The 22,485-nt window shown below is 38.6% G+C and overlaps 1 protein-coding gene across 7 annotated transcripts in view; it reads right to left on the bottom strand.

Annotated features, from left to right (window-relative positions):
* The window catches only part of POU2F1 (POU class 2 homeobox 1), a 108,775-nt gene that overhangs the window by 22,846 nt on the left and 63,444 nt on the right, over positions 1–22,485 (bottom strand). For 2 of the 7 annotated variants that reach the window (XM_075434638.1, XM_075434590.1), the window contains exons 3-7: positions 15,836–15,936; positions 12,871–12,924; positions 11,035–11,244; positions 9,279–9,458; positions 3,099–3,225 (exon numbers count right to left, since the gene is read on the bottom strand). In XM_075434638.1, coding sequence (XP_075290753.1) covers positions 3,099–3,225; positions 9,279–9,458; positions 11,035–11,244; positions 12,871–12,924; positions 15,836–15,936 — 672 coding nt within the window. The remainder of the gene's footprint in view (positions 1–3,098; positions 3,226–9,278; positions 9,459–11,034; positions 11,245–12,870; positions 12,925–15,835; positions 15,937–22,485) is intronic. The other 5 variants (XM_075434599.1, XM_009943263.2, XM_075434608.1 and 2 more) reach the window with 4 other exon arrangements.

The raw sequence follows: 22,485 nt of genomic DNA, 5'->3' as shown, positions 1-22,485 counted from the left end.
GACAGTGATGCAAGTCTTTTCTCAGACCTTAACAACTTCCGTTCACAAGATCAATTTAAATGAAATGCAGCACCTTTCCCCCTCTCCATTCAGATTTTTACCAGTAAGATTTTTATTTGCAATATCTTCCAAGTAGCAAGGCAAATGGTCATCTGATGAGGGTAATATTTTTAAGAAGCAGCTCTAATTGCAGTAAAGGGTGTTGAATTGATTATTCTAGAGACAGATCTATTAAATACAAGAACAGATATAAGAGGTACAGACTGTACAAGGTGCCACATTCCTGCCTGTGACTTAAAAATAATATGGGGACAATAATTGCTCTGAATAAGAAATTGTTCCAAATTACTATTTTCATCCAATCTTCTGCACATCTTCTGAGGCTTGAAATAATTCCTTCAGTTATGATGTTACCTATTACGAGCCATGAAAAACAGGAACTTTACAATTTGTTCCATGTAAGCCACTGAATAACCAGAAATCACGTGGAAAACGAAGATGACTACAATAGACATATGGCAGTGGATTTATGGGGAGAATGTCACATCTGCTGCTGTAATCTTAACACATGTTGAAGAAAGATAGCAGAATAACATCGTGATTGTTGATTAGTATTTTAGGTATTGAATCTTCTAAAACTTTTCAGAAGTTGGATCTAAGCCATGACATTCAACCTCTTCCAAGAATCTCAATGTGATTGCTGATGATTGCATTACTCTGCACCCCATCACCTCTTCAAGTAAAAGAAGCTTTTCTCTACTAAATATTTGTCTTCTATAATCTTGCTCAGAGATACTATTCTTCAGTTATTTCCCTCAAAACTATTCTCTTGTATTAAAAATAATGTTTCTCATTTACATGACTACATGGCATGTACAAAATACGTAGTGTAGTCTGTAAAGCAATAGATTTATTCCAGAATAGATAATCCACAAATCTGAATTTTCATTTTAATTATTAAATGCATGTATATATATGTAAAGCTGCATGCAGTACCAATGAGGCATCCAAGAAAATCTGAATGCTTTTGGTTTTAAAGAAAGCTCTATGCTAGTTTCTTCAGAATATTTATTATTTTATGAAGTTGACTAATGGAGCCATTAGACAAGAACAACATGGAGAAGTCAGCTGCAACAGAAAAAAAACAAAATAAACACATACTCTTTTTCAGTCTTTCTCATAAATAACTTACTGTGTGAGATTTTCTAACAATAACCATGAAATACTGCAAAAAGCCATACCAAAAAGTGAGATAACGGGTATTATGACATACATGTTGCTTTAACATTGAGTGCTCATGAAGAAAATTAGATCCATTCAAGCATTTCAGTTTGGAAGGTTGTCACACACTAACAGCCTATGGTCAGAACACAGAATATAAATCTTCCTACATTTTTGAGCTATTCGGTTGTCCAGGCTGCATATTACCAGTAAAACATGGTGTTTCTACACACACTGCGTCACTGATGACAGCAATATACAGGTCTTAAATTGCAGCGAAGAAATAATTTTCAGAAATGGCCCCTGGAAAAGGCACTATGAAAACCTCCTCTGGTAGTTATTCAGAAGATTTTAAACAATGAAACAAAAGTCTTCCTTCCTTTCTATAATGCAAACAATTCATATTGAGAGAAGAATATTAATTTGCTTGTTTCCTTTTTTGTGAAGTATCTTCAGAGATATTTTAGAAAACCAGCACAAGTTAGCTGAAAAATGTAGGCAGACATTAATATTAGTGAGTTTTTCAAAACAATGCTCTTGTGCTTGCTGTTTCCTTGAAAGGATTAATTAAAAAAAAAAAAAGCCCGTTTTACAGAATCCTTGAACTAAATTTTGGTGGTTTGATTTCTTCTAGAAGCATATGTTAGGTTGTAAGTTCTGCTTCGTTTTAAGAAACTAGTGCATCACCAAATGCCTCCATGAATAGTCTCTTCATCATTTTCTACCACTGCTGGTACAAAAGCTCTCCTGAATCAAGTCCTATTAAAAGAAAGTTAATTTTGACTAACCCTTTATTCAAATGTGAGAGCATTCAGACAGTGAGAGCGCTTCAGCATAATGGAAAGTCAGTTCCATCCAAGTCACAGCATATAAGAAAGAATGACGCATGAAAAAATTGAAAGGAACAGAAGAAAATGAGGTGCAAAGAGCTGCTTTATAGGACAGCCAGGCTCTGGAGGACTCTTCAAGCATAACAGGATTTGCCTTCTGAGCAAGAATCTTTGGATTACTGGACCTGAACAACGGAGCAGAGTTCATGTAGAAGGGAAAGGGGGGAAAAGAGACCTTTGGGCTATAACAGCATACGAAGCCATAGCTAAATGCAGTTTTCTGTGGGCATCAACAAACGGGCTGCAATCAGCACTGTGACGTACTGCAACTTGAACGCATTAGCCCTTAGAGCCAAGTTCCTGTGTGACATCTTAACTGGTCTGGCACACCACCACCTACCACTGCCTTGGTCTGCCTTTAGCATGTAAGCCATACCCAGTGCATCGCCAAAATATTATTTCCAAGAGTTGTTACACAAAATCAAGCATTCTAGCTCTTTTCCAGAGGTGTAATTGTTCTTTCAGTTTAAGACAAAATTCACCATATCCTCTTTAGGTTTAAGGACTTTTCTAGTCTCCCACAAGGACTTTTGATTTTGTAATCTTTTTCTAGTCTTACAATTTTGTAGCCCTTTTAGTACTGACCTAATCCAGATAGCCCACACACCCTCCTAAGACCTCTGTCTCCTAGGATTCTGCCTTTGAGTTCTGGAGAGTTGCCTTTTCCAAGTTCTCTTCCCAGTGGACTTCCTTCTTGAGAGCCTGATCCAGAAATTCAGATGCTGCAGTACTTCCCAAGAGGTCTTGTTGTTCACTACAGTTCCCATGACATGATCTCTGGATTGATCCTCCTTGAGAAGTGAGCTACACTCTGACAAGGCTGAGGTCTAACACTCAGAAAGGGACAACCTGATAGAGTCTCCTCATTGCAAGAGTTATTTCTCTTAGGGAATATCAACAGTTAGTGAAGCTGTACGAACCATCTGAGTTCCACCTTCTCCTCTAAAAAGCTATGGGTGATTTTCTTTTCTGGCAAGGAGCACTTACCCTGCTGCCCCTGCGGTGTTTGTGAGATGATGAACTGTGCTGGCTGCAAGTTGGTTGTTGGATGCACCAACACAAACTGTTGCAGGTTGAGATTCTGCTGCTGAAGCTGCTGCAAGTGCTGCAAATCCTTAAGGAAACAGGGGAAGGGGAAAAAAAAAAAAAGAAAAAAGAAAAAAGAAAGAAGAAAAAAGAAAAGAAAGAGCTGTGTGTTAGACATTTAAGTCAGCCATGACTCCCAATGTAATGAGATTTCCTATCAGCCAGTTACATTCTAACATTTAGAGATAAAAGTGGATGTCAAACACAGCAGTCCTACTACGGAATATCCTTTAGGCTGGCCATTTGAATTTCACTGTCCTTCATAAAACCAAAGAAAAATTGTTTACCAAATAACCCAACAAAATATTTTTAGCACTGTTCTGCTTTTCAAAAAGAGAAAAACAAAACAAAACAAAAAACAAACAAACAAAAAAATCCAATCTCCCTCCCCCCTAAATGCAGAAGTTTTCAAATAGTTCAGACTTATCAGCACCCACATTTCTCAGACTTATTTTTTGAAGATGCAATTCTGGTACGAAATTCATTGTTGACAAATCAAGCATATTAGCTGGGAGCTATTTTTGTTCATAACAACAACAATCTGCAATTACCATTCTAATCAGCACCAGGAAAGCAAAAAATTACAGATTCCTAGTTTGCACACTGGTTATTCAGGTCAAAATTAGGGAAGTAGCTAACTTAAATGGTAAATAAATATATTTGATTAGTTCTGAAACAAATTACAATAAGCTTCATAGACATGGCTATAATTAAGGTTAAAAGGAATAACGAAAAACACTGCACTATTGTAGAACCCTATTTTTATGTATTTAAACCATTCACAACTATTAATTCACCACAATTAAATGACCGGTCTCAATGTAAATGATAATCTCTGAGAAACTGAATCATGAAGAAAAATGCCTCGATTTGCTGTTTCGCTGGAGAATGAAAACAGAGAACTGCTTAAAAATATTCCCCCCAAAACTAGCCTTTTTCTTTTCATCTTCTCCAAACAGGACAGTAACAAGAGTAACTAAAATCTGAAAATTGAAGCACAATGTGAAGGCAGCCAATGTAACAGAGCTAATCTATGAAAACTATTTATATGCTTGTAAAGTCTTTCCATGTTTCTGAGGAGCTGTTTCAAAATACCCACCAAGCAGGTGGATAAAAGCCTGAAATACTTCCCATACTTACAACCTCCCACTAAGGAAACCAAACCAAACCAACCCACCAGAAAAACTCCCAAAACTCTATTTCAGACAAGTTACTCAGATACCAGGGTACCTGTCTGCAGACAGATATCCTCTTCTAGGTACAGCTGTGGCTGAAACTGAAACTGTTAACAATGCCAGTTTGCTCCTAAACCAGTGCTCAACCTGGCTGCTTGAATGGAGCCGCTCGTTTTAACATACTTCCTAACATACTTGAGTTAAAGTCAGCCAGACTAACAAGGACCTGCTTTTCTTAAGGCCAGTAACGTAGCCCCCACGTATTTTGACTGATGCAGGTTACTGAGCACTCACCCAAGCTGCTCAGCCAGCAGATGTGAAAGGCCTTTAACTGCCAGCAATGGAGATGCTGATTGAAAGACAAGACAGACTGACAAGGATAACTCTTTATTTACACAATACAACCATTTGCAGAGCATAGTTATTTGTCTATGACCTTACATTATTTTAAAACTGTTAAACTAAGACTTCGAAGTTGCAACAATCTTGTTCTGGGGAAGAGGGGTGGGGAGTGTCAGTGGGTGGAAAGGAAGACTAGGGAAGGTAAAAAAAAAAGTCCATTGATTTATGAGACCATAGACATGCTTTAGAAGAAAATGACTACTTAACCTGCCTTATAAAGATGCTGGCCACCAATCACTTAGGCAACTTGGTCATCTTAAGTCAAAGGGATGCAGTGTAATAATATGGTAGACAGACGCCAGATGGCTAGATCAAGCAATGCTCTTCAAGAAATGGAAACTTCTATTTTATAAGAGAATGGTAACATTTAAAAGAAAACCACACCCCAGTGCAACAGAGTGTTTTTAAAGTTGATAGTATTGTTTGTTTTCAGAAAAAACGAGAAGTATTGCAACCTTTCCTACAAAAGCGAGGCCAACTTCCCTCCTAAAAAAGAGAGACATAACTGCTCCAGTTTTTCCCAGGAACTCCATGTTTCTTCTGACTTCGTATCATAAAGTGACACTGGCCAGAACTGCTACTGAAAACTCTCACTTCTCGAGCCCAACACGACAGGGACCTCCACTCATTTATTCATCCATTTTCTATGTTCTGCTGGTAACCTCTGCAGATCAAGCAGACCCTCCAGCACAGCGGGGCTCATACTGAATTGGATGTGAGGATTCGACGCAGAGGAAGAAACAGAAAAAGCAAGAGTAAGGAAAGCCAACTAAGACTGTGAATGCTGGGTGGAAAAAAAAGAAATTGAGAGGCTGAAGGATGAAAATAGAGGTGGATGAGAGAAAAAGTAGAAACACAAAAGGAAGAGTTGGGAAGAAATTTTTGAAGGAAAAAGTATGGACAGAAAACCAGATAGGTTGAAGACCTCCCCCACCAAAAGTAAACGAATGAAAACCCCCCAGATGACCAAGTAGATTTCAGATGATTTGAACCACCACCACCACAGGAGATGGAGTTACATATAAGAAAGAATAGAAAGAAACTGTGGCAGTTTATTTGTAAGATCAAAGGAGGAGAGCTTTTTGTTTAAGACTATAGTATTCATAACGCAGGGTACCCAGCTAAGACATGGCAGCTTTTATCATCAGGGTCTTATGCTTTAATATGAGAAAACTGTTTTTAAATTGAGGCCTCAGGGATAACTGGTATAAGCAATCTTATTCTGTGTATCTGCCTTAGTAAACGGTATCTTCGCCGAGTCTTGTTTAAATACAGAAATATAATTCTGTAACAGAGAATAGAAATGATACCTCCAAGGCTAATCATTCTTAAACAGCCCCACAAACCCCTCAAACCCATTTGAAATCCAACTTTATTTCTACCTTGGGTAAGTTTTATTATTTAGTTAATTATAGAACTACAATAAATCTCCCAACAGCAATCACGAGAACAACCCCTGACACTGTTTTCCTATACTGATCTTTTGTTTTCTCAGTGGTAAAATCTGTATACTAGCACAAGCACATAGAAAGAGATGGAAAGATTTTTGGGGAAACATGCGTGTCTTCTGGTGCTGCCCAACAATTTAGAGACATCAAAACTATCCAACTCCCACCTCAACAGAACAATCTGCCAAGAGAAGCGCTGCATCTTAGAATCATAGGTTGGAAGAGACCTCTAAGATCATCAAGTCCAACCATTCACCCAATGCCACCATTCCTACTAAACCATATCCTGAAGAGCCACATATACTCATTTTTAAACACCTCCAGGCATGGGATCTTGATGTGAGAAAGTTTTTTGTTTTTTAAAAAGCATCATCTAAAGTTGTAAATTCAATGCCATTATCTCTAGTTACAACTTCAGTACATACTTAAGTATCTCTGTCGTTTTGACATTCATGGATCCTGAAAACAAGTAAAGTTTATGAAGAACTCCAAAACTTGGTACAACTGTGAGTGACAATTTAGAATCAGCGCAGCAGCAGCACTAACATCTTACCAGATCGCTGCAGCAGATACCTTACATTAACTGCGGTGCACATTAAAGAAGTCATGCTTGTGCAATTAGTTAATTAAAATAAATATGGTAATCCCCCTGCTGAAGAGACCTGCCAGTTAATCAATTATTCAAAAGCCATCAATTAAAACAAACATTCAGCTGTTTGTGTAATCAGCTATATGTTTACAACAGCAACACAAACAAAGCTGAGCACTGTTTATAAATCATTGTCAAGATGGATCAAAAAGCATGGTGTCACCCACCCACAAACCTAGACAGTAGAAGTTTTCCATAAAGTATCTCAAGTTATATCCAACACCTGCACAAATTACGCCCTGCACTTTCATCATAAGAAGCAGCTAACAAGATTCAACCAAGCTATGTTTATATCTAAAAATAACCTATCCTAAAAGAAATAGAGTCAAACATTTAAGTAATTAGGAATGCCAAAAAACAAGTAAAACTTTAATTTGTTCCTCTTCTGCTACAAACACACATTATATGGTGGCACCTACATGATTACACGCTATTTTTCAGAGCCTTTAGCTCATTCACAAGCACAAACCAGACAACGCTCACTTCAGAAGCTCCTATTTGATGGCACACGCCCGATCTTTTCAACTCTTCTTAAACACTCCTCTGAAGACTTTATAAGTTCTGGAGAAAAACCCAGTACTAAAATAATAGTGGTAAATGCTTCACATTTTCATAGCTTCCCACTGAAGTGGAAGAACGAGTTTAGTAACATCTCACATATGCACAACAATGCCTTCAAAAGTATCCACTAATTTGGTGGCATATTTGACAAACGTAAAGCCAGAAAGTTCAAGGTACAGTTTTTATTAAACATGAAATTTTAATGCTCCACACTTCAAAAGCAGACCTCGCTACCTTAAGCTGCACACCTGGAAGACAAGAAGCACAAACCTGTGGATCACATCTAGGTCAAAAGACTTGCATAGTATCAAATGGAAACTCTGACAGATGGATGGAGAGGTGTTAGAAGCTCACCATCAGCCTCCTCGACAAGGAGATTTCCCATTCTTTTCTTGAAATCTGTCTGTATTATTTGCTACAGACAAAGGCATAACAAAATTAAGAGATGGTCTTGGGAGTTAAGAGTTTCCTTGAATGCTACATCCTTGAGTCATCTCCAGATTATGACAGTGAAGTGGGATCCTTTGCTAAAAGAAGTATTAATATATGGTCACATGACTCATTACCGTGCACTAAGCAGCTCTGTGTGAGGGGTCTGTGGGTAACATCAGTACTGGCCTTTTAAATGTGGGATAGCATCACCTTGCCCTCTGTAAGGACAGCCACAGAGGTCAGAACTTTCACACTAACACCACAGAACTTTGTCACTTCAACTAATAAAAAACTGATATAGCACAACCAGGCTGTTGTTCAGCTAGTGGACCAGTACAATAAAGGAATAGCACATTTCACCAATGAGCTTCAGAGACAACTGTGACGCTTCCGTTCTCTTACTTAATCAGCCCCCATCTTCACTTATTAGACACTTCATCTCAGTTGCATACAAGTGAAAACAGTCTGAATAGAAAGCATAAGACAGTCTTAAAAGAACCTGCCCACTGCAAGAAGCAGCAACTTTGGAGATTATATAGCCAACGTACTTTGCACAACTAGACTAATCAAACTGAAACATTACCTACTAAGAATCTTAATCTATGGAAAGATGGACCCCAGTGCCAGCAACACAATCACCTACTAATAGTACTCAAGATGCCTACACTATACATTTGGTTACCCTTGTCCAGAACTGTAAGGAGTTTCCACACTACATACACTAAGGGTAGAGTCAGAGGCACTGAACTCTTCACACTCAATTCAGCCAATCCTAGAGGACTGAGGAGGATCTTTTCTGCTCCTAAGCAAGCAGAACTTCCTTGGCAACCGGTTCTTCAGAATTAACAGGTCTTTAGCAGCAGACCATAAAACCAGACAGATTCCGACACCAGACTAATTCTGTCAAATTCTTCCTCTAGACATACAGGGGCACCCATTCTTTGTCACTGAACTCTGAGCATTAAGCACCAAGCCAAAATAGCACACAAATGTGTGAAGTCAAACTGCCTTTCCTCACCTCTACCATTCTGCTGTTTGGATCTAACAAGCATCCTTTGTGATACATAGGTACCCCTTCCCATCCATACAGGTCTCCACAAGTGTCATTTCTATGGGCATCTTTCTATACTCCTTTTTCTCCTTTCTCAAGCTAACTACAAGGAGGAAAAAATCACATACAGCATGTGGCCAGATTCTGAAACAAACTTAGAAGCCCAGTGGAACCGATGAGCAGCTGGTATGCATTCGTTGCTAAAACTATCAACTTCAACCTCGCCAGCTAAGGATGCGTGAGGAAAGACTAACAATACTCAAGGACTCTAGAAACTCACTGAATAAGGAATAAAAATATTATTTGAATGATGCAATTAGTCAAACCTCTTGATTTTCCATCCTCTCAAGCCTCAAGGCTCACCTGTGCAATCTGTATTGGCTGAGATAGAGGGATCTGCGTCATCGGTGTTGCAGCAGAGGCCGAGATGGTGGCACCAGCAGCGCTGTGCTGCTGACTGGCTGAATGCTGCACTGCAGCCGCCAGCAACTGTGCCTGCGCCTGTTGTAGCAATAACTGTTGCTGGGCTGGCGTCAACGTGAGCTATAAATAATTAGAAAACACAGCCATTAATAATGGAAAGAGCCACTTGAGCTACAAAGTCATTAGCTAGCTCGTTACTAGTTGTATTAACCAGACATTCCTAGAACTATTACTACAGTTCAGCCATTAACTAGCCAATGACTCTGGCCTTGAGTAAGGATGGCTGGCTACTCAACACAGGTTAGGAACCAACCTACCACAGACCTGACAAACCAAACCGCACAAACGCAAACATTTGCACTTACTAGAACCTAAAGAACCTAACCTTACTCCTAAGTTTTCTTCACAGCTCTACCAGGAGGTTCAGGAAAAAGGTAATTAAGTAGCAAGCAAAAGAAAAGAATCAGCATTGCCAGTATTTGAAAGGAAATTTACACCCATCAGAACAGCAAGTGATTAGCCAGATGAATGAGAAGCAGGAATGCTGGCTATGGCTACTGCACAAACTGATAACACCCCAGCTGCTTCACATTAGCATGAATCCCTGCCATATTCCATCATTTCCATTATGCCCTAAGATACAAGTAAAGAACATGAGCTCCATTTGTTTCTCTCCAAGTCTTCCCATCTGCTTTTTTTTTTTTAAATAGAGTTGGCAAGTTTACATCCCTTCCCTTTCCCAAACACACATTATCTCTGTGAAACAGGTGGCAGCAGTATCTCCTTTACATGCAAATGAATCTTGATGCCCATATTTACTACAATCCGTATCTGCTTAGGCCCAGAGTTTTGAATGTTTCACCACTGCAGACAATCACAAATTAAAAGAAACCAGTATTTTTTGAAAATGAGAAAAATAATAAAATATGCTGGGTTTTCGTAACGTTGTAAAACAGTCTCACCTTTAGAACTTTCAAATGTAATTAACCAAAAACTAAATAGGATGTTTATTCACACACTAGCATATGAGAAGATTTAACAACTGAACATGAAATTCAGACACCATTTCATCCAAGTGTAGAGATGATCTAACCTAATACTTCAAATCATAAATACATTGTTGGAGCAACTGCCCTAAATTCCTTAATAACATGCAAACTCTTAAAACTGCAAAGCTGATTACATGGAAGCAAACTCTTTAACCAAACCAGCCCATTCACAAAACTTGCTCTTTTTTTAAATGACTGAAAGCATTTACAACAATTCAGAAACACCAGTAATCCTAAAACAACAGTTATTCCATAATTACTCCCAAAGCCTTGCAATTAAAACACTCGATAGGTTAAAACAGAAGGGCTGAATAGGCTTAAGGCAAGCACTAAAATAGTTACTTAAAAAGAAATGTGTTTGAGAAGAGGAAGAATTAGAGTCAGCAGTTCCCATCATTTTTGTTCTTCACCCAGCTATCTGATAAGATTTAGTCCCATGCTCCCATGCCTCATTTTAATCTTGGAGGGGGGGGGGGGGGGGGGGGGGGGGAATCCTCTTTAAGACAACAGTGACTTTCTTATTTGTACACACAACAGGTTTTAATCTAATTGCACCCAAAGACTAAAGTCTGCTTTTTTATAGGATGCTATTTTCTGTCCCCTCTTTCACCCAAGTTTCTTCCCATGTTAAAGGAAATGACAATAACCTTCACTGACAGTTCTGTGGGGACTGCCGTAGATACTGCCATCATTTGCCGGACTGGAGGCTTACTGCAGTATACTTGGGTAAATCTTACCCCAGTGATCTGTCCTCCGGCCAGCATGAGCTGGGTCTGGGGTATGGCCGCCTGCACTGAAGGCTGCTGGGAAGGCTGGCTTGGCTGCTGAGAGTCCCCAGATTCTTCATTAGATTTAGACTAGTAAAAAAAAATACAACTCTTTATAGTGTAAAACAGATGTTAATGTATAACACTGCTATCTCAACGCTGCACAATAAAACTCTTTCATGTGCATACAAAAAGCCCTTGGATTTATTTTAAGGGTGTTTAAGCAATGGCTCTATGTGCCCACCATCTCAGCTATGATTGCTCAAACGTGTCTGTAGGTAATACAGTTTAATCAAAACAAAAAGACTCTCAGCTCTTTTGTAACTCTTTGACATTATTTTCAGGTCTTTCATTTTACGCAATGCAACTGAAGCTGACACTACCTTTCACCACAAAGAAAGAAAAGGTTGTTAAAATTATTCATTGCCTAAAATCCTGAACAATGGAACGAGGGAAAGGAGATTGTGTTTCCATTTTCTATATCTGCATCCTGCACCTCTAAGCCATCACACTGTTTGCTTATACGGAACTGGTTTGAGAAATCCTCACAGGTTTATCTACCTACAGCAAAATACATAATATACACAGCGCTTTTAAATAGTCAAAGTTTACCTTTTTTTTTTTTAATTGAATGCTGTTTTATTTGAAAAGATGGGGGGGTGATTTTTTTTTTGTGATTTTGTTTTTTGGGTTTGGGTTTTTTTTTAAACACAAGAAATTGTGAAGACTTAGGGGAGGAAATGCAAGTGCATGAAGACAGGGAGAGAGTTTTATGATAATTAAAATTGGTTATGCAGAACATTAAAATTCTGCATAGATTTGCATATTTTCCACCACCTGTTTTGGGGACTGCAGAGCAGGCTAATTAACATAAAGGCTCTGATTAATTCTGCCAGTCATTGAGCGATAATTACAGCGCAGGACTGTAAACATTCTGCACTGGAGATACAGCCTGTTTGCCAACATCTCTCTCAGGGATGGAAGTTTACCATGGCAACCAAGGCAATTTTCTGCCTCCTTCCTCTTAGAAAGGAAGGTCACTATACCTCCTCTTCTTTCCAAATTGTTATTATGTATAAGTGGGTCCACATTCTATTGCATTTCATGTAATGCACTACCTACATTCTTTAATAACAAGCAACACTGAAACCAGTTTTCAATAAAACTGCTTCCCTTGCCCCTTAATATAGTACTGAGAGGAAGTGGCACGTTAACTGATACACTGAAGTGTTCAGCATCATAAAAAAGTTTGAAAGCTTTGTTGTCTCACGTACATTATTAAACAACAATTACTCCAACTTATTTTGAAATCACTATGTGTCATTTACACAAGCAAGCTACTAGCCACTTTACGTACCTAACATTACAGTATACTCCTATATTCAGCTACCAGCAGTAAGGACAAATTGTGAAGTAATAGTTGCTATGTTTAAAATAAGTGAATAAATGGAAGAACATGAAATATTGCTGAAGTTTTATAGTTTTCATGATACAACAGCTGACTGAAATGTTACAGTCACTGCATGTTTTAAACTCCAGTTTCCGAATGCTTAAAATCCTGAACCTGATTTACAGTTGTAAAACTATTATTCCTTTCTACCTCTCATTTGCAAAACCAACCACAATGAAAAAACAGAGTAACATATCATAGGTTAAAAAGTATCCCTAATAGGACCATAAAGCTGTTTGGAACAGCAGGAGACGACTGTCTTTTACCTGTACATTTAAGGACTGAGCAGCAGCCTGTAAACTTGTTCCAGCGAGCTGGACCTACAACAATGCAAAAAATGGAAATGAAATAACGTAGAAACCACATAAAACTTTAACAATGTAAAAAGAACAACTTCCCCACCCGCAACCCAACAAAAACTCCCCCAAGAAGAATGCATGCCCCTCTAACACCTGAATCAGTGAAATAGGGGTTGTGTTCCAGGCAGAAAAAAAACTGTAAGATTCTTCCACAGTGTTATTTGTCTACCTCTTGCTGAATGTATTCCTGCCTAGGGATCTAGATATTGTCATGAAATTGAGTTGAAACAGAGCATTTTGGGGTGGACAGACTACCTATTCCTATTCCCATTTAAAAAATCCAGGTTTCAGGGGAGGGCGTTAAACTCTACTCATCATCATCCTTCTAATATTTCAGAATGGGTCTTACCCCAAATATGTACACTGCATTCACCCGCTTCCTTATACGACAGAGGAGCAATCACCTGTATAGCACGAAACCCACAGTATAAACACTCTTCCTCAAATCAACCCATTCAAGTATTTGCAAGTCCTCAGCCACTGAAGAAAAGATCTCAATACAGAGGGCTGGAGACACTTTACAAAGGCTATATTGATTCAGGTATACTCAAAACTTGAATTCAATGCTTGTGATTAACAGGTTCAAAGAAGCTCTTGTGGGTTAGCAGCAAAGAAAAACTGATGCTTCAGGAAGTGAGATTTTTAAAGAGTGTTATTTTATCTCTAATAAGGATTTTCTCTGTATAACACATGCTAAATTTTCATTTACTGAAGACCATTTTAATCAGTCTCGCCTTGTCTCTACCACTACTCCTATTATAAAGAAGTAACGCTATGTAATTAATCACCAACGCTTTCAAAGGTCAGAGTTGCAGCCTGTAGTGAATTCCATCTCTGACCATGTTTGAAAACCACTGCTCATTTGAAAACCAGGCAACACATAAGGATACATAAAGCAAAGCAAAATGTAGCACTCTTTCCTCTATAAAAAGATGTGCCCACATAATATACATCACAAAAGAGAGTCCACATATCTGCAAGCACAGGAGGGAGAGCTTTAATTTAAATTGCAGTACATGAAACTGATAACTGAATATTGAAACAGGTGGCCCTTAAGAGTGACCTTGGAAATATTTCCTGCCACTCTAGATGAAGGTACTAGACTTACTAAGCATGTTCTGCATCTAAGCAAACACTCCCAGAAAAGCTCCTCCTCATCGCAAGCAAAATGTAGTTTGACACAGTTCAATCTGAGCTTTTAACATGAATAAACAGCAGAGAATAATCTAAACAATAATAATCTGCCTTCCAAAAAAATATACTCAGAAATAATACTTTTTAAATTACATAATAAAAGAAAACCCCACATAAAAGACTGCAAATGTATCTCACTCTGGTACAGCCAGTGTATTCCTGAAAATCTCTTTGAATACCTTTTGGGCACCCCTTCCACCACACAACAAACATTTTCTAATTAGAAATTAAACTGTTCCCAAACGTTGCCTACAATCTAACATTTCGTATTAGTCTGGAGGAAAGCACTGTATGTTACAGCTGAATAACACCCCACTAACAGCAGCCACACTAGAAGAGGACAGTGTGACAATAGATTCCCACACACCTGCAGGTGCATAGAAGAATAGCTGAGATGTTCCTTTGAACTAGAGTTTCAAGAAATGAATCACACTTTATCAAACACGAAGTTACAAAGATCCTGACAACTGTTTAAAAAAACACTTTTCCAAAGCAAGGTAAAGCACTGTGCTAAACACAATTACTGTCCTGGATCAATCTATGTAACAAACGCAGGACTAAAACAAACACACAAAATTCTGCAGAACAGCTGTATCTGTGTTAAACACATACTGACAATCCATGAAAACTAGTCAGCTTCCCTCCACATAAAGGCAACCTACAACAGCCTATTGGTTCAGCAGATTCAAACACTGGCACTCCCTAGGTCCTATATAACCCAAACTACCAGGAAAATTGTAATTATGTGACAAGACGTGTGGAATGTTCCATACAATAAAATGGCAGTTTAGAGCTCTTAAAAAAGGGCATAAAAGCTTCAGTACATCAATTATATCACAATAACTGTGCAACCTCAGACCTCAAACACTCAAGGTCAGCCAATTAGGTACAGTATTTTAAAGTTTAAACTTGGTGTTGAGGAAGGGAAAAAATTAGGACATTTGTTTTCATACATCAAGTACGAACAGATAAAAAACTAGAAAAAATGCCCCTTATACTTCTCTTCACCTAAGGATGCCCCATTTTGCTTCAGCCTACATCTGAAGTTCAGCTTTGATTCCCTAAACACAGGAGCAGCAGAACAGAGGGATAACAGTAGAAGCCTGAATATCATCTGACAAACAGGTCATTGAAATAACTTTAAAAAAAAAAAACTCACAAACCATATATGCTTAGTAAGTACAATCTCTATTTCTAGTTAATGCATAAGAGCTTGAAAGATTGAAGCCTAGCGCTGACTACCATTCAACAACACTTCCGGTTTCTTAACTAGGTAGTAAAAGTATCAGAACCTTGGCAGCTGTTGGGCCAATACAATCCTTCACCAAAAAGATTAAGTTTTGCCTTGCCTTTCAATACGGTATCTCCATTAAGGTTTAAAACAAAAACAAACAACCCCCCAAAAAAAAAAACCAACCAAAAAACTTCAGGCATTCTCAAGTCCCCAAAAAGGGGCTTTCTAGTTCCCCCAAATAGGCCTCATCCTATCTTGATGTATTCTGCAGCCTAATGCAAAGAAGTGAGTGCCACAATAAGAACTTTTTCCCATTCAAGCTATCAAGCATGTGGTCTACCCATATGTTCCTTTACATGGCTATCCAGTATTCACAGAAAGAGAGAACACAGAACATACAAGCACAGCTGTGTTCCGTGTCTCCCGAAATGGGTCTTCTCTTACCTGATGAAGGTGCCCAAGGAAGGCCTGGGCCTGGGCTGTGGAGATTGCTCCTCCGACAGGCACAGGCTGCTTTTGAAAGTCCAGGCCATTTGTTTGCGTGCCTGGAGAAAGAGATATTAAGAACTATTAGTTATTACTTTTATGAAATGGAGTAGGAACTACTATTCCTAAGTCTCCTGCTATTCTCTCAATACTACATAGTAGAAAAATACTCTAAGAGTAACAAGAATTGAAGTTTTCTACTGAAAGGGGCGATGGAGCAGCAGTGTCACTTCCAGACTTTGGTAATACTACATCTGTCAGCTGAACAAAATCAACATCCTATTTTCCTTAGTTTCTGTGATACCTACTCTCTGTACACTATTACCCCATCAATGGCTACCACGGTTTGAGAACCAAATGGGTGCAGCTGCTAAGGTTAAACTGTGTTTCTACTCTCCACACATTCTCTACCCAGCAGATGAAGATTATCGTCATGTTCAGAAACTAGCAAGAACAGGGCTCATATGGAGTTAGATTTCATTAAAGACAGGTAAAATAATACTTGATGAAAAACAGAAGTACCACACATACATAGCAGTTATGGGCCACAGTTTTACTCTTTTGATGAAAGATAACCTCCACATTTCCATGAATATTTGTGCAGAGCTCTCATTACGGAAGATAACTGCCTGGGCTTGCTTTTGCTCTCACCCACTTTCATATAAATAAAACCTAATTATTTTCCTACATTGTTGTTGTGTTCTTCCTAAACAGCTCAGAAGATATGAAAACCCCCAAACTACCCCCAAATAATCTGGTTGTGAAAAGGAGGGAAAAAAAAAACCCACCAAAACTCTACAAGAAACTACCACAGATTTCTGCCAAGAGGAACTATAACTACAAACTTTTAAGAATCATTCTGTGGGGAGATGATAAAATCAACATTAGACATTATCAACAGCTGAATTTCTATGTTGGGTATTAATACCTACAGCGGCTAAAAACCAGAAGGGAGACTCTGACTCTATCAGACTGTGTGGAATTTCTACAACAGATGATGCAATCTTAAAAACTGCATGACTGAAATGAAGTAAAACCAGCTTTAGACTTGCATATTTACTCTTCACGACAATCAGATTTTGTTCAGTGCCTATGGACAGGTGTTCAACTAACTCCTACTTCAAAATTCCTTCCATCGTCTACATTTTTCACCATAAAAATCTAGGTTATCTACTAAGCAAAAGGCAGTCACAGTTGTTCAACAACAACAGGGGTTTGCTATTCCTTAGAAACCTCTGCAAAAGCAAGCAGGCTTAAAATTTGATTAGTAAAATACACTATCCAATATTTTACATTGCTATTTTGCCCTACAAACAGCTTACATGGATAAAATTTCCAAAGATGGAGTCACTCTTCAATTAAATAGAGATACAATGTAGACAGTCAAGCTTTCTAGCACTCATGTAAGGTATACTTAAGGCAGCCATTCGATGCATCTTTAGTGGAGGTGCTGTGGGGGAAGAGTTAGTCTACTCTCAAGTTTTTAATTCTCATGCTTTGGGCCACAGTTTACAGACTTAAGAGACGTATGAGCAGCAAAAGATCCACAGCCATGTTAAAAATACTCACATTTTAAATCAAAATTATTTTGCATCTTGAATGAATGCAACTTGGTTGCATTTCTCCAAAGAAAGGTAGATAATAAGGTCTGCTGGAAAAACATAGAAGAATCTCATCTACTTCCATTCTTTCCAGTAAACTGCAGAATTCTCTCAATGCAGAAGGCCAGAGGGAGTGGGAATATGATTTGGTAAATACACAAAAACAAGATGATTTGGTAAATATATAAAAACAATTCCTGACAAACAGCTGCTTCAAAGGAAACCATCTACCACCTTCTCATTTAAGCAGATGCCTTGAATCAGTTTTCAACCTGTGATCAGGGACCCCCAAGTAGGGGAAAAAAAAATACAAATAAGACAATCCACTGTGAGGCAGATATTCCTCATTACAATTGGAAACTTGCAGGGGTCAAAAAAATTACCCATCTCTGAGAGGACTAGGTGGAAGCCTCACCTTAAATAAATAGGTAAAGCTGTTCTAGTTAACTGTCTTCCAAAATGAGCCTCAAATCACGATACCATATTAAAAGAGCACTGCTGTATATGTGTGCAGAAGAAATGCCCCAGTTAGCACTTCTGCTGACTCTTAATATGCAAATTTGAAATGAGCCTCCTAGGGTTGATAGTTTTGAACAAAGCAAATTCCAAGACTGAGCTTAAAATCTCCACGGGTCCAAAAAAAGAGTTTAGACAGGTACTGACAAAAACCAAGGTTTTCTTTAAATTCAACCTTGAAGGACTCCAACTGCCTCTCCCCATGCCTCCCAAAACCACTTGGAGAAAAAAAAAAACCACACCCAAACCACACCTGTTCACTCTCTGTTCTACTTGCATCTTAAGATTTCTTTCATGTTTGGAAGTACAGTGTCCCTTCCCCTTCGGATACAGTCTTAGTTTTGGAAGGAATGCTACCCAGGTTGCTTGCATTTATCACAGGATGCCTATGTCTTCCAAAGAACAGCAGAGAAAATTAACTGAGTCGAGCACATGAGGGGCTTTGCTCTTAAGGTGCTCATAGGGATGTGACACCTTTCCTGTGGAATCCTCGAAATTTGATAAGGAGACTGGAAAATCGAGCTGTCAGAAGCAGAAGGTCAGCACGTTGTAAGGACATCAAAGGACCAGAACGCCACTTCTGCTGAAGATAACAGTTAAATGCAAAAGAACCCCACGGTGATTAATAGACATGGCAGATGCAATCACATATATTGTGATTTTAACAATCCCAAGTATTTATGTCTTGTCCATCTCCATCCTGGCTCCCAAAACTGCTAAAGCTGATCTAACAGCTCACCGACACCAAAAACCCAGGAGTGGACACTCAATCTCCCATCTACCCTTTCTTCTTGGTTCCAGCTACACCGTCCCCATCCTGCCCCTTCTGGTAGTTCACGAACACAGCACTAAGCCAATTCACCTTTCTGAGTAAAAAACTATTCATGTGAACTGTTACCTTTTTGGTTTTGGCCAAGCTAGTTTTCTGCCAGTTGTAAGATGAATTAACTTACCTTAGGCCCCAGCAAGCAGCAGATAATGCAAAGCAGGGGAGGTCAGAGACATGGTAGTAGGGAAACGAGCCTCCCCCACACCCAGCAAGTTGTTAAAACTGAATCAAGCTGTAGGATGAAATTTCACCCTTATAGCCCAAGTCCAATGCAACCTAGGCACGTTTAAATTCTGGCATAAATTCAGCCATGTGGTTAGCTACTTCACAGAGTTGGTCTGGATGAAGACTAATACCAAGCACGATTAATTATCGGCCAAACCAAATCTTTGAGCCATCTCACTCAGTGCCACTCCAGGGAAAGGAACTGAACACTAAGTACCAGGACACCCTGAACATTGATTAGTTTATGCTGTTTTGGAATTGTACCTGCAGAGGGTAAAAGCATGAAAAAATGGAGCAGACAAGGTTAACATTGCACCTGCAGTCAGGAGAAGAACATACTCTCAAAATCCACGATCATAATCATCAGACTTTAGTCTGAGTTTACAAACTGCAAAAGAAGAGGAGTGAGGAACTACAGGTCTCATGAGATGAGGAGTAAGGTGCAAGAAAAGACTCAGGAAGGGAAGGCAAACAAGGAGAAGGAAGATTTCAAAACTAACTTGGCTGGGTATCTGCACTGTGCTCTGGGAGACATCTTCCAGCAGTATGCTTCTCCATTTCTCTCTCTCTGCATATGTGTGTGTTGAGAGAAAGAGAGAGATGTATCCCCAATACTCAGAAATTGTTGATTCCTTGTCCACATTACTACTAAGAAGTTTAGCATTGATATTTGCCCAGAATTTTAGCAGTTAAAAATATTTCGTGGTCCCTCTCCCGCTTTCTTATAGACCTTCTTCTTATGGAAACTGCAAAATCAATCTCTGTAAATGAAGGAATGCAAACAAGAATCCTTAGAATCCTTTCAAATACTACATCTACAAAAATTATTATTTTGCTGCTATGTCAATGCATGTCATAATACTACCGTTTCCATAGGCATTATAACCTTGGCTTTCATAGTATTGCATTCACACGGCTTTTAAAACGGAATATGCATTAAACAAACAAAAAAGGTTGAGTTGGTTTGGAAAAAATTATGCTGCAACCTATAAAAAGGAAACCAAAAGGGCTATCCATTTACTGTAAGACACTCTCTCTTTTTTCCAGTAGATACTAATTAGACTGTCTACCCACAGCTGAAGGCTGGAAAAGATTTGTGTCATTCTGCAATACTGGCAACAAGTTGATCAGTTCATGTTCTTGTGAAAACAGCCATCCAACAACTCTTGTACTTAAGACTTTTGTTGTTGTTTTTAATCCATCCAAAATATGGGTTGCTTTTTCAGATGCTTAAAAGGGGAGTCCAGTTCGCACAAAAACTTTGAAATTAAAAACTGTTTCAGGCACTTTATTGTGAGCAATGTATTCAGGGGACTTTACTATGTTCCCTAAATAGTCAGAGTTAGAAATACAAAACCCTGATCTGCTAACTTCCATGAAACTTTGCTGTTAGCTCAGAGAACTACTGTTGCTAAGTCATTTTTACCAGTGGCAACCTTTTTTTTTTCCCCCCCTAAGAACACTAACTCTGCCAAATGTAAATTCTATACCCTACAGTAACTTCCCTTAAAATTTTCAAGTTGTATCAGCTTAGTACACTGTAAAACAGGAATGATCCAAATAAATATTCACTGAGGTTCAAAAGATAGACTAGTAGTGCTTACACAGCAGACTCAAGTGATTTACAAATGTCACTGGAAAATAGACAGTTACAGAAAGTTACAAAAATAAGGACTGTTTACAAAAATCATCTTCACGAGTTTTGCTTCAGAGCCTATGGTCCACAATCAACAGCACTTCCAGTTCCTTAGCATCTGAGCTGAAAGCTCACTTCTTTTCACTGAGTATGCACAGAGCCCAGAACCATAATCTAAGTACCCTGATCAGCAGCCTAAAATTACATTCCGTGAGTACTTCTTTCAGGGTTTAACATCTGCCAGTTGACTAACGCAACTGATGCTTGACCCCCCAAAGAACGTCACAAATGCCATTAATCACTACCTCCAGTGGTTTATGAGCACTATACTGAAAAACAAAACAATGACTGCAGAACAAAGCGTCCTCAAAAATTCGAGATTAGTCTGCATCATTTAAAAAAGCCAAGAAATAAAACTGAAAGGAATGACTGGGAATATTTAAAGTACGGAAGCAATGTTTGCAAAAGGTCCAAACACCAGTAAGAGTCACCTTAGCATTAGAGTAAAAAAAAAAATACAGACATTGTATACCCTTTTGTGATGAAAGAACCTACATGCAGCTTTACAATCCATCAATTTCTTTATACCATGACCACCACCTTCACACTGACAAACTATTTACCTAGGAGAGCAGAGCCAGGGTTCTGCTGAAGCAGATGCAGTATTTCTGTGACAATGGACTACCTTTGAATAAACCAAGTCCTCCTCTTCAAGAGCTCGGTTTAGGTGAAACTGCTAGTTGAAGCTGCACCTAAGGAAGTGCATTGGGAATGCACTCTTTGAAGAAAGTATACGCAGGGAACTGCGGTCATACAGAGCAGGAAGTCTGAATTTTCTCAGAACTTTACGCACACCCTCCAGCTACAAGGATTCTACAGGGACATTTAAAACCATTGCTGTCTTGATGCTGTTTATAAGTATGAAATATGTACAGCCCATATATTTTTTTGAAATAATGTTTTATATGATCCTAAACCAGGTATGAAATACATAATAAATCATTTTCGTACATAAAAAGAATTGATACCTCTCCTATTACAAATACAGTGGAAATTATAAAAACTGAGAAGCCAGTAACAAAACACACATTAATAAATGAGCAGAACCCCTTTTGACTAACCCCATGCACTGGCAGAAAACATCCAGCCGCTCAGATCAGAACCAGGAACATTCACTCTTAGCTGTATTAAAGCCTTGCACAAAGAATGAGTAGGCAGCAGCACAAAATGAAATATATTGTTAATTTCATCACAATGCCCGAGTTTAAAATAAAACTCTTATTGAACCAAGAGGAGGAAAAATAATTTTCCTCGTACAAGGTAACTAGACTTCTCTTAAAGTAAGAAGAACAAGATCCTTCCCATTGAAATTTTCTCTTCTGAAATGCTATTCTGAGCTCAGAGCAGATTCTGAGTTAGGTTGAACTATTTACTTTCCATTCAGAACTGTCATTTCTCATGCTTCTAAAATGAACATTAAATTACCTCCAGAAAGTAATTAAAGCATGAGATAGCATGATTGAGTTATAGTGGCTTAACAAGCTTCTTCAATGACTTAGAACTTGGCCACCTCTTAAGGATGTGCCAAAAGGCACATTGGCCCTGACACAAAGGCTATTCTTCCCCAGGCAAATTTCAAGGTTCTATTCTAATACATAATTAAACTACAGAAAAGCCAGCTAACTTTTTTTTTTTTAATGTTGAGAAATGATGCTGTCTCCCTTTGCCTTGTTCTTGGTAACTGTTGCGAGAGCTTGAATGAAGTCTAAAATGGAAAAAAGAACAACCAGTGGCAACCCCA

The sequence above is a fragment of the Opisthocomus hoazin genome, chromosome 1 (assembly GCF_030867145.1).
Source record: "Opisthocomus hoazin isolate bOpiHoa1 chromosome 1, bOpiHoa1.hap1, whole genome shotgun sequence".
Classification (NCBI taxonomy): Eukaryota; Metazoa; Chordata; class Aves; order Opisthocomiformes; family Opisthocomidae; genus Opisthocomus; species Opisthocomus hoazin.
The sequence above is the reverse complement of the archived record's forward strand: the minus strand, read 5'-3'. Positions and strand labels throughout refer to the sequence as shown.